General features: G+C 34.2%; 1 protein-coding gene across 1 annotated transcript; it reads left to right on the forward strand.

The window, feature by feature from the left end:
- The first annotated feature begins 3,386 nt into the window (after positions 1 to 3,386).
- Positions 3,387 to 6,446, forward strand: LOC132750851 (uncharacterized). The gene is made up of 4 exons (XM_060740910.1): positions 3,387 to 3,592; positions 4,312 to 4,411; positions 5,231 to 5,389; positions 6,047 to 6,446. The coding sequence occupies exons 1-4, from the start codon at positions 3,509 to 3,511 to the stop codon at positions 6,208 to 6,210; spliced, it is 507 nt and encodes a 168-aa protein (XP_060596893.1). The 5' UTR covers positions 3,387 to 3,508; the 3' UTR covers positions 6,211 to 6,446.
- Positions 6,447 to 13,701: the final 7,255 nt, after the last annotated feature.

Genomic DNA, 13,701 nt, shown 5'->3' on the forward strand with positions numbered 1-13,701 from the left:
ACCCAAGGGCTTTTATTTGAACAAACTTGGTAGACACCCACAAGAAGATGTTTCATGCTAAACATCTAACCTCTAGCTCATTGGGTTTTTTAAAAGAAGATTTTATAAGTTTTTACTATACACATATAGTTAAAAACAATGACACCTCTGGGGCAGGGCCAGTTTTGATCGCAGGGCTTTTATTTGAACAAACTTTGTAGGCACTTGAAGATGTTTCATGCTTAATATCTAAACTCTACCTATTTGGGTTTTTTCAAAGAAGATTTTTAAGTTTTTGCTATACACATAAAAGGAAAATCAATGACCCCCGGGGCGGGGACAATTTTGACCCCAGGGCTTTTATTTGAACAAACTTTGTAGACACTCACTAGAAGATGTTTCATGCTTAATATCTTACCTCTAGCTATTTGGGTTTTTTCAAAGAAGATTTTTTAAGATTTTGCTATACACACATAAGGAAAATCAATGACCCCCTGGGGCGGGGCCAATTTTGACCCCAGGGCTTTTATTTGAACAAACTTTGTAGACACTTACTAGAAGATGTTTTATGCTAAATATCTAAGCTCTAGCTCTTTGGGTTCTTTAAAAAAAGAATTTAAGTTTTTACTATATGCATATAGGGAAAATCAATGACCCCTGGGGCGGGGCCAATTTTGACCCCACGGCTTTTATTTGGAGAATCTTGGTAGACACTCATTAGAAGATGTTTTATGCCAAATATCTAAGCTCTAGCTCTTTGGGGTTTTTAAAAGAAGATATTTAAAGTTTTTTCTTTCGGTTGCCATGGCAACCAGAGTTCTGCATGGAATTAAATTCTTTGAACAATTTTAAAGGTGACCACCAAAGGGACATTCCTGTGAAGTTTGGATGAAATTGGCTTAGTGGTTTATGAGGAGATGTCATTTAAAGTAAAAGTTTACGGACGGACGACGGACGGACGCCGGACGAAAAGCGATCACAAAAGATCACCCTGTCACTTTGTGACAGGTGAGCTAAAAACAAGACAGAAAGGCATATAAAACTTATATAAGTAAAAAAACATGACATAAAAGTGGACAGCAATTCGTCCACCATGACATAAAGTTGGTAGGTATGTATGATATAAATATTATATGGACCATTTTGTGTTAAATCAGTCTATTTATTCAGTGTTTTTTGTTTGTGTTTTTTTCTGGCTTTTATGTAAATTAATTTATTACTAAAATGGGATACTTGTTTACTTGTTTGTTTTGTAAGCCAGCTTGATAGCTTCCACTACCAAGTTTACTCAAATCATGAACTTGCGGTCAAATTTAGCCTGGTCCAGGATGTCCCTTCATTTTACGAACAAATCTCGTACAGGGAAAACTTAGAGTCGAAGATATTTGGTGTGTAGCATTTTCTAGTTGACCATTTCAGATCGGCAATCTTGTTTGAACATTTACATAGACATACATAGATGAATATAATCTTCCTGATATAACAGGCGTAGTTTAAGATGACGGGTGCTAGGATCGCGTGGTAACTGCTTTTGGTGTTTTTATACAATCGCTTACCGCGAGGTTACCGTACTGATTACCGTAACCGTGTGGTCGTCGCGGTAAAATTGTTTATACAATTGGCTGCAGGTTGTTAGTTTGGACTTTAGAACACACTTCTTTATATCCATGTCGTCTAAATGTACATAACGAATTCATAAGACTGCACCAATCGCTCCCTTTGAGTGAAAGAAAGGATTAATAAATTTGCAGGAGTCGTGTTTATTAGTAATACATCGATCTTTTATATACCAGGTCAGTCACTGTAATTATTTTGGAAAACTCATTGACATAACCTAACATTAATGATACATTTATATGGTTTATGTTCCAACATTTCTTTTCAATTTTAATGATATTGATGGTCCAAACATGCTTTAACATTAGGTTAGTTAGTAGGAGATAAAATTATGATTGAAACTTATTTCTGCAGAATCAATTAAAGCAATGACGGTCTTGGTAGTAATATTATCAAAACATACATGTACATTTGACGTCGCACCTGCACGTGGAAAGCTAGTCGGGTTCCCAAGCATCTGTTGTAATGATATACAACGGGAAGGTAACCCAGACTAGTGCCAAGCATCGGAGAAGCAATGGTGTCTATAAATACAAACGACGAAACGTGGGACGTATACTGTCATGCAAGAATAATCATGGATTTACTTAATCCTTCGCCCTGTGGGCTTGGGCTTTAAAGATCCTGTATGTTGTGATTGAGGTTGCATACCATGGTGGTGGTGTTGATAGTTTTCACTTCGGATCACGACAGTAAACCACATTAAATTTACCAGAGCACAGTTCAACCACCGCACCGTTCCTAGGCAGGCTGTCAAGCAGTTTACCAGTACTAGATGCCTTCACTTTCGCAACGAACTGAAACTTGTGTACATGCCAGAGCAGAGGTGCAGTGCGAATGACCGTTGAAACGATTTCATGATCAATCACAACGAAAGTGACCTGCGCCGTCCAAGAATCGAACCCGTGTCGCCCGATTCACAGTCCTGCGCTCTACCTATTGAGCTAACCGGACGGCTTGGCTGCATACCACACTTAAATGAAATTATATATATGTATATAATAATGCTTATAAAACAATTTTCAAACATCGAAGAAAATGTAAAATATGTACTGCAAATATTTGTACATATTATATGTAATCATTAAAATATATGCATTAATTTCTTTTTAAAAAAATTGACTTAGTCTTTATAGAAAATAATTTTTTTATTACATCCCTCTATTTACATGAAGTGTTAAATTCGGTAATATCTTTATAAATAATGCTTTTTGGAACTTACAAAATTGATAAATCTTAATTTGAGCATCATATTTATGATATAAAACCATTAAAAAATGTGTTACGGGATCTTTAAATGCGTCCTTGTACTTCTGTGCTTCTGCAACTGTAAATGTACGGACAAGGGTGCACTTATCCTCTATTGTCAACCAATTATAAATTAATCAGAAATATCAAAAATTGGCTAATCTATAAAACCTTAAACCCTAACTGACCGAAAAGTAAAGAAAAAATAGGTCGACACATGTGCATATCTATTACAATATAGTATTGTATAGTAACAATACATATCTACAACAAAAAAAAATAAATAAAAAATAATAATAACATACACTCCCAATAAAAAAGTTGCATGTTATCTTCTTAAGATTAATGATTTACATAACATTTATTTATTTTGTATACATGTATTTCCCGTCTTTATAGTACAGAAATACATGATTAGTTTATTACATGGAATGTAAATAGACACTGTCGTTACGGTATACATTTTCATGTGGCATTGACTTTACTTTGATAATCGACTACCTATCAGATAGAACAATAATTACCTATTGTCAATGTAACAAAATGACTTTGGAACTTAACCAAGACGTTTAAGTTTATAAATATGATTTCCATACTTTGTGACATTTACAGTTAAATATTTCGGACATTAAATGTTTTGTTTTTTTCGAAATAGAAACTAAAAATGGTTTGTTGTGTGTTCTGCGCGGGTGAAGGATTCTGTTCCAAATGTGTCAGTATCATGGTCAGTTTAACATTCTCATTCCATGTAAGTAAATCATACATATATCTGTCCTTTTGTAAATAAATCGGTCAATCTTGTGAAATTAACATCCAATATAATAATTTATGTGTTTTTATTTCTTTAATACATTCTTTTTTCTTTAATTTTATAGAGTTATTCTATTACTTTAATCTATGGAATATTTGTTTTAAACAAATTTATTTAATTTTGCTTAAGTTAAATCTTAAATTTAATTTAATTTACATTGTATATTAAATATTAAATTGCCATTTCATACTAGTAGTATATAGTACTAGTAAGTTGATTCTGACTTAATTGAGATATCTGCCTTGAATTCAGTGAAACTTAAATAATACACATGCATTTCACAGATGATTTCTTTTTACAAATACTAGCATTAGATTATAATAGTTGAATAAAGTGTTCCTCAGGTTATTCAGGTGAAGGTGTTTCTAATTGAAAATGCCGGTGCATATCTCTGCAATATACATGTGCGGCATGTATTGGTACAGGATGAATGAGTTATATGCTTGCGTGATAAACAAGAAACAGAAAAGATCACAAAGAAAAAGAATCTCCAAACAGTCGGCAATCTGCTTTATACTCGGGGGCTACGCTCCATCGTACTAAACAGATAGACTCAAGTTTCGATTCTCTTTCGATGCTTACTACATTGTAATTCTTTATTTTAATGAAATGTTTTATACATGTATTTATAATCTATATGTTGTTTATACATCCAGGCATTTGGGTTCCTGAGCCCTTATTGGTTTTGTGATGGGGACGATTGTAAGCTGATGGGGTTGTACTTTCATTGTTATGACGGAACTTGTGATGGCGAAGGTAAGTCAGTGCTGGTTGCTAACCTGTTCAGTGGAGATAAACTTAGCAACCAGAACACCATTAGCTCCAGATTTTAGAAAACGTTTTTAAGTGTATTAAAGTAACTTAAATTTAAGGACTCAAAATAATTTCAAAACTTATAGGCCAATTAATTAAGTCTAAAAATGTTATAATTTTCATTTTTGGTGCCCAAAACTACTCATTGGTCATTTTACAAGAGTCATCTCTTGCTTCTTTTGCATTTTGGCATTCAGCACAGTTATAGAAAATAAGTATTTTGTATGGAAGTCAAATTACCACTTTGTGTACATATAGCTACCTTTATCACAAATTATTTCATTTTCAACGAAATTTTCTTCTGATGATAAGAACCTCACATGTTCTTCATCCCTTAATCACATATTTGTTATTTCTACAGAAAAAAAAATTCTGAAGCGATAAATATAAGGACCATAATATATCATCGGTACAGTGTAGCACGTCTCACAATATCCAAATATTTTATCTTTAAGTATCATTTAGAATTTGGCCAGTTTTATAAGTTTTTAAAATTATAAACATCTCTCATCATTAAGCGCGTAGGCTAATTGTTCGCACCAAGTTACGTATTAATTATACAATCTGCCTGTATCTCTTTGCATAAACATTTGTCTTTATTGTTTATTTTCATAACTACAGTGCAACTTTTCTTATTCTGCCCAAGAAATTCTGAATGTTACTCCTGTATAAAATTATTTATCGCTAAATGTTATTATTGTTAATACATGTATTTGTTTATTAATATATTTGTCGTATTAAAAACTTTTTTTTCTGTTGTAGTGTTGGACGACCCTATTCTTACACTGGTTGTGATAATACTTATTTCTAGCCTAACGTTGGCCTTGACATTGTGTTTTGTTCTACATTGCACGAAATACGAGTGGAGGAAAATGTCACCAAAAATGTCGTTGTTTATTGGAGGCTGGTTCCTAATACAAGGTATTATGATCTAATAAGCATCCATGTGACTAAGAGCAAAAAGGTTATCATGTTATGTAAATGTTTTCAGAATGAAAAAAAAAGACTTTCGTTCTTATTTGATAGTATAGACCTACACAAAGAATTGATTGTATTCGCCGATATGTTTCTATATGTACCAATGTTAAAGAGTTTCTATAATGTCTTAATAGCTGTACTGCTTTTGTTCTTTTTTGATCACTTGTAAAGGATCTTTTCATTTTACCTTGCAATTTATGGAAAATTTGTGTATGTATTTGAGTTTATTTATACACGCCACCGGTTGCCCATATGGCCGAGTCCTCCAGAAAAGTATTAGTCATTTTAGAATTTTTGAGGATAGTGCAAGATACAGATACAGAACGATGACCAAATTCCAGAAGCTTCTCCTGGTTCTTTAGCGTGCCAAGTGTTAAAGCACTCATACACGGAACGGAAAGTCTCGCCCGAAAGACTGATTAGTAATTTTAGTTGGCCAGCCCGGGAATCGAACCCACAATGTCGAGATTACAAGTCCCGCGTTCAAACCGATTGAGCTATGTGGGCTGGCTTTATGAAAAAATATAAAACGTATCTTTTAACTAAGTGCAATATTTCAATAATACTTATTCGTTTTGTAATATCTGTTATTTTTTTCAGAAATACTTACAACATCTGTGCTGATAGCTATTGCCGTCAAGTATGACCGGATAGGTTGGTCAGCTTACGTGTTTACAGTGCCCGGGATAATCTTCCTGGGCTTTATGATGCTTGTACTGATATACATGTGGTGTTTTCCAACGAAAACTGTCAACCCGTCTTGATTTTCCTTAACTACTATTGTAGTATTTTGTATAAAATTCGTTTATTGTGGACTTGTATGAATTTTGCATAGCACTTTTAGTTGTTTTTGTGAAACATAATTACATTGTATTGTTAAAAGTTGAATATTTATGTAAATTACTGCCTGAATATTCGGCCGGGAAGGACTCTCCATACAGAGAGAAAACAACAACAGAAACAACAATATACATTCATGTATTTCAGGAGCACTATATTAGGATAATCAATAAATCTTTCTTTCTTTCTTCCTTTCTTTTTTCATTTTCTTTATTACTTTTTAATTCCAGTTTTGTTAGTCTTTGAACAATTTTTATAATCAAATTCTATTTTCTCAAATGATATCATATTGATTGCTGATATATTTATGGAATTCCAATTACAATTGAATTTATGCACATCTTTTTACTACAAGTTAGACGATGTGGGAAGGGCCAATTCTCTAATGTTGTTAAAACTTGTGGCCCGACCCTTTTGCTTTTTTATAATAACTATAACATCCATGCATTAACTGTAAATGTATTCGTTACTGTTTTGTATTGTGTTAACATGTGACAATTTATCTGTTTTTGTATAAAATGTAAAAGCAATAAAATATGATTAAACTAAATTAGGATAACGTACAGCACAACGAAAATCTTTACAGTCCATTTTACTTCTTCTGTAAATATATAAATCGTAACTTAATATATGTTAATGTCATTTAAATGTACTTATTAAAAAAAGTTGACTGCAGTATTTCAGTACTACTATTTTCTTTAGTTTTTCATAGAAAATCACCATCAGTACGCTAGTCAGGTCGTCATTTTCACAAATGATCTTGAAAATTAACATTTTCATGAAAATATTATGATGAGGTTTAAAGTATAATGACTTAATTAGCAACCGTATGCGCTAATTCATTTTTTCCAATTTGGTGTACAATAGAAAATATTGATCCATTTACTTATTGCGGTGCTCGTTTTAGCCATTTTATTGCACAATTCTGTGTTACTTTTGCACAATTCCTGCGTTACTGGATATACACGGTGAAAATGCTTCTGAAAATGCGTGAGTGTGAAAACGATGCTGCGATATAATATCATATTGCCCTGATAACTGTAAACTAATCGGTTACTATACGGGCACAGGCACTTGGGGTTGGTCTCATTTTGAAGCTTAATAACGTAAAACGTGAAATAGTGATAAAGTTTTTTTTAATTGTCTGGCCAATTGTTTTCACAACGGCCCGGGAAATGAATCCCTTGCTCGTAGGCTCGAATCTGGAGTTTCCGGCCTTCTCTTAACTTATAGTATATTTTTAAAGGGGGTCATTATTTGCTTTTGTTTTTGGTTTTTGTCACTTTTAAGATGAACACAGGTTTTATTATTAATCTGGTCATATTTTTTCTTCCCAGGTCCGATACTCGTGCCTGTGTATACGGGTACCTAAAATGACCGTCGGTTAAAAAAAATAAGGTGGGGCATGAAATTTTATTTCGCAAAGTATAAAGTTATCCACTCCACAAGAAGGAAAACCCTGTCTGAACACAATAATTTTCCTATCTCAACACAATTATAACTAAATTGGGTCCAAGTAGAACTTGTTTAGCATGGATAACTTAACGTGATATGCCCACAAATCAAAAAGCAAATCAAACATTAAGATTCCTTCACAGTCAAATCAAAGTTGCCTTAGTCTATAGCTTACCAAACAAGTCAGAAACAAACTGGAATATGGCCCCGACACTAAATATAACAAATCTCTAGCGTTACGGTCATGCTCCACTCTATAAATCTTTGTCGTGTGTGTCTTACTTCATAGATATTACAGGGGAGATAGATAGAAGCAAATGATATTTATTGTTATTTCCCTTGACACGATGATTCATAACTACGATTTGTAGGCTACGCGTTTCCAGAAATTCTTTTAACTGTATACTTTCGGTTTCTACTATATAGTCTTTACAAGCAAATAACTACATGTAAGTACAATGTTTCTTACAATTTAATAAAGTTACTTTATTATACTTATTTTCATCTTTTATAAATGGGTCGATATTTTACATGTAGTGATTTTTACCATATAACTTTATTAGAGAAACAATTTTCCAGGTAGCATTTATATACAAAATGTATATTTATCAACTTTCGTTTTCAATATAGAATTTCATCTACGAATACTTTAGTATTAAATAAAGTTTGATTCTATTCATATTTTTTTCTTTGTTGAAAAAAGAAAAAGTCGTACAGTTATTTACAATTCAACTTTCTGCACCGTGGGTGTTATCACTGGCGTACCAACAATTTTAAGGAGCTATAGTCATCTTTATGACTAGCCACGCGAGGAATAGCAAACTATCAAGTTGTGTTTAATGGCCATACCATATTATAAGCTATGGCCTCTATTAATTATTTTAACCAACAATTTAATACTTAAACATGTGCAAAGAATATTACATACATCAATATTATGCCAATTAATACAATATAGAAACTACACATGTAGAAATATTAATAAATCGAATTCTACTATAATAGTAAGAAATGTGAGGGTTTCGTAAGAAACACGCCATGTAGAAATTACATACATCAATATTATGCAAATTAATACAATATAAAAAATACATATGTAGAAATATCAATTAATTGAATTCCACAAGAATAGTAAGATCTTTTTAATTATGATGACTTCTAGTTGTCCCGCGCCTTTTCGAAGAAAAAAGGGGAATTTAGTAATAGGCTCCGTCCGTCTGTCCGAGCTCACTGAAATGACGATGTGGGGCGAATATCCATGTTCAATCCGTATAGACGGTACTTGTGAGGAAAAAGGTTGCTTATGGGGTGCAAATACGTTGCTTATGGGGTTTTAGAGATCAAAGGAGATCAAAGAAAAAACCCCATAATGTCAACTCAGTAGGAACGTCCGTCCGTCACACTTTCGTGTCCGGTTCATAACTTTGTCATTTATTGAAGGAATCTGAAAAAACTTGGCACAAATGTTTGTTATAATAAAACGACGTGTCATGTGCAAAAACCAGACCCCTATCTCCAAGGTCAAGGTCACACTTGCTCATTCAAGGCTAACATTGTCTATTTGATGGTATATGTCGTGTCCGGTCCATAACTTTCTTATCTTTGAAGGGATTTTGTAAATACTTGCCACAATTGTTCACAATAATGAGACGATGTGCCATGCGCAACAACCGGTCACCTACCTCTAAGGTCAAGGTCACACTTGGAGGTTAAAGATTAACATAGTCTATTACAGGGTATATTTTGTGTCCGGTCCATAACTTTTTCATTTATCAAAGGAATCTGAAATAATTTGTCACAAATGTTTGTTATAATTAGTCGATGTGTCATGCCCAACAACCAGACCCCTACCTCCAGGGTCAAGGTCGCACTTGCGCATTCAAGGTCAACATTGTCTATTTGATGGTTTACGTTGTGTCCGGTCCATAATTTTCTTATCTTTGAAGGGAATTTGTAAATACTTGCCACAATTGTTCACTATAATGAGACGATGTGTCATGTGCAACAACCGGTCACCTACCTCCAAGGTGAAGGTCACAATTGGAGGTCAAAGATTAACATAGTCTATTACAGGGTATATTTTGTGTCCAGTCCATAACTTTTTTTATAGATCAAATGATTTTGTAAATACTTGCCACAAATAGTCACTATAATAAGACAATGTGTCGTGCGCAACATCTGCATCCCTACCTCCCAAGTTCAAGGTCACACTTAGAGGTCAAAAGATAACGTTTCTGTTTTAGGGTATATTTTGTACTTCTTCAGGATTTTGAAATAACTAGGCACAAATAGTCACAATAATAAGACAATATGTCAGGTACAACACCTGCACCCCTACCTCCAAGGTCAAGGTCACACTTAGAGGTCAAAGGTTAACTGTTATATGGTTTATTGTATGTCCCGTCTTATAACTTCTTCATAGCTCAAGGGATTTTGAAAATACTTGGCACAAATAGTCACAATGATAAGCTGATATGTCATGCATAACACATGTGTCCCTACCTCCAAGGTCAAGGTCACACATAGAGGTCAAACATTTACATACTCTGTAATAGGGTATATTTTGTGTCCAGTCCATAACTTGGAATTTTAAAAATACTTTGCACAAATAATCACAATAATAAGATGATATGTCAGGCGCAAAACGTTGGTCCCTACCTCCAAGGTCACACTTAGAGGTCAAAGATTGACATAGTCTGTTATAGGGTATATTTTGTGTCCGATCTATAACTTCTACATAGTTCAAGGGATTTTTAAAATACTTGACACAAATAGTAATATTATTTAGATGATATGTCATGCACAACACCTGCACCCCTACCTCCAAGGTCAAAGTCACCATTTGAGGTCAAAGGTTAACATGATAGAATTGTACATTCCGTGTTTCATTTTACTAGTATTTCTTTGATAAATTCATTGTTGCATTTGTAGATCTAGCATTGATCATAATTTTGGAATGAAAGTCCTGACATCCATACCTCAATCTTTTGAAATAGCACAATTTTATGCTTCATATAAAACTTCCCCGAGGCGGGGGACGTTGGTAACTCTGTTTAAGGGGATGGGGGGGGGGTAATTTTTTTTGCTTCCTCCTACGCGAAGAATAACAAACTATCAAGTTGGGTTTAATGGCCATACCATACTATAAGGTATGGCCTCTATTTATTATTTTAACCAACAATACTTAAATATGTGCAAAGAATATTACATACATCGATATTATGCCAATTAATACAATATAGAAAATACACATGTAGAAATATTAATAAATCGAATTCTACTATAATAGTAAGAAATGTGAGGGTTTCGTAAGAAAAACGCCATAAAAGCTAGTATAAGGCTAGCTTTCCACACATTATTAGAACGAAAATATTACATGCAAGTAAGCCATTAGTTTTTTCTATCATTGAGGTAAATATAAGTTGTTTTCCCCATCTATTTACTATTTAGTAAGAAAGTTAGATTTATCCTAGTCCCGGCAAGACAATCTTTTCCTGTTTGTAGTTAGGTTGCAACATTGAATCTGAATTGCCATTGAGTTTATTTGACATATACTCAGAAGAAACAGTATGTTTAAGGGTAGCGTTTATAAATTAGCCATTTTATGGATGGATTAATTTAAGATATCGCATTGTGTTTACATATATATTTCCCCAAAAAGTACACGCTTAACAACGTTTTACAACAATCGATTGCAGGAATGATAACCTACCTAAGTGCAAATTTTGTCAAAAATAGCAAACAGGTTTTCTATCCGCAACCAGCTGTTTCCCTTGCAACCGGTCGTTCTACCCGCAGCTAGCTGTTCTGCTTGCAACCAGTTGTTTTACCCGAAACCAGTTGTTATACCCGCAACCAGTTATTTTCCCTCAGCTAGCTGTTCTGCTTGCAACCAGTTGTTCTACCCGAAACCAGTTGTTTACCCGCAACTAGCTGTTCTGCTTGCAACCAGTTGTTCTACCCGCAACCAGTTGTTTTACCTGCAACCAGTTATTTTCCCTCAGCTAGCTGTTCTGCTTGCAACCAGTTGTTCTACCCGAAACCAGTTGTTTACCCGCAACTAGCTGTTCTGCTTGCAACCAGTTGTTCTACCCGAAACCAGTTGTTCTACCCGCAACTAGCTGTTCTGCTTGCAACCAGTTGTTTTACCCGAAACCAGTGTTTTACCCGCAACTAGCTGTTCTGTTCTCAACCAGTTGTTCTACCCGAAACAGCTGTTCTACCCGCAACCAGCTGTTCTGCTCGAAACCAGTTAACAGGTGTGAAGTGTATATGATAACACATTTTCCTGGCTTTCTTCTTTACTTCTTACATTTCCCTTAAACCTTAATTTATAATTTCAGACGAATATAATGGCCACCCGGTCTGACTCTGAAGTTTGTCATATCCACCACTGGAAGTCGTCTGCAAAAAGAAGTTTCGGCCATATAACATTTGAAGCGGGTGACATTTATATTAGTCATTGGCCACAGGTATGCAAAAACGACATTTTAAGTGCGATTGTTGGATGTCCGGCAAAATGGTATGATACATTTCAAGAGGAAGTCGATGAAATTTGTTACCCATCAGTAACGTATCATATCACAGAATTGAATGTTAAGGCAGTGAGAGAGTGGTGGGAAAATTCAAATCTGAACAACAGGACTGGAGTCTTCTGAAGAAATAGATGTTCAAACGTCGTACATAAGCGCTCTCTGTCGGCTCAGACTGGTTCAACGGCTCACTTGAAGGGTTTGCAACCTCTCCGGATGCGGTTGCAGAACTTGTAGATAATTACAACAACAATCGTAAAGCTAAAATATACTGTATTGGTAATGTGAAGAAAAGAAAAGACAAAAAATAATTATTACGATTGATAATTTGTACGGACATTTTTCGTCCAAGCATGGTTGTTATTTACTAAACAATTTTAGTGTGTATTATTCACTAAGGGCTTATACACAAAAATAATGTAAATCAATCATGTATTTTAGAAACATATATAATTATAAGAGAAATTCGGTTTTTGTCGGAGCAGATCACATGGACCCTCCTCTGGTATTAAGTGTGACTAAACGTATTTTCATACTAATAAACAATATCAACAACAACGACATTTTATTAAGCAAAACATAGTAAAAAGCATATCGTCATGTCAGCGTCAATCTCAACTTTTCGCCCCATTCCGTCAGTCTTTGGATGACCTCGAACACAATAGTATGATACGGTATTTCGGTCCGACCTATGCTAAGAAACTAAACATGTTTACAAACAAATAGTAATTTAATGCTGTATGGGAGTTGTTTCGGATTTGGTTAAATTTGTTCATCAGGACCGGGTTGTTCAAAACATTGGTTAAAATTAACCATTGGATAGCTTATCCGCTGGTTAAAACCAGCGGCCAGCTATCCAGTGGATAAAATTTCATTGTTCGACAGTTGAATAGTACCCTGGCTACCTAACCAGTGGATAGCGTATTTATCCACTGGGTAAGTACCACAATGCAACAGGGGTTGGTTAGTGATTCTGGAAACAAAATGGCCGATTTTTTATGATAATAAATTTATGAGAATAAAAAACTCCCAACGAAATAATTTTGCATGTTCTGTGCTGTCTTGTTTTTTGTTGTTTTTTTTTGGAAATAAACATAAAGTATATCAGAGGCCTTAAAGTACTGGTTAACACTAACTAATGTTTTGAACAACCGGATCCAGCGGGAATTTTTTAATTAAAAATGGTTTTCAATTATAATTGTACCAATACATACTTCATTTTCCTATAAATACATACATTCGTTTTACATTACACTCTCTGTTTCTGTTTTCATCTGAAACTAAGTGGTAGAACTACTTTTAATCCGTATTAACTCTGAGATTATTATAGATAATAGCCGAGGACGTTCCGATTGGTGTCAACGTTATTCTAATTTATCATTTTCTAAATATTGAGAGTTTCCAAAGATTTATAAAACAAACAATTTG

This window comes from Ruditapes philippinarum, unplaced genomic scaffold, assembly GCF_026571515.1.
Source record: "Ruditapes philippinarum isolate M1 unplaced genomic scaffold, ASM2657151v2 ctg5282_1_1_1_1, whole genome shotgun sequence".
Lineage (NCBI taxonomy): Eukaryota > Metazoa > Mollusca > Bivalvia > Venerida > Veneridae > Ruditapes > Ruditapes philippinarum.

Bases quoted from the DNA above. Each gene is read 5' to 3' on its own strand.
- LOC132750851 (XM_060740910.1), top strand. From the start codon at position 3,509: ATGGTTTGTTGTGTGTTCTGCGCGGGTGAAGGATTCTGTTCCAAATGT. The intron at 4,412-5,230 runs GTAAGTCAGTGC...TTTCTGTTGTAG, and splicing joins CGGAACTTGTGATGGCGAAG to TGTTGGACGACCCTATTCTT. The intron at 5,390-6,046 runs GTATTATGATCT...TATTTTTTTCAG, and splicing joins AGGCTGGTTCCTAATACAAG to AAATACTTACAACATCTGTG.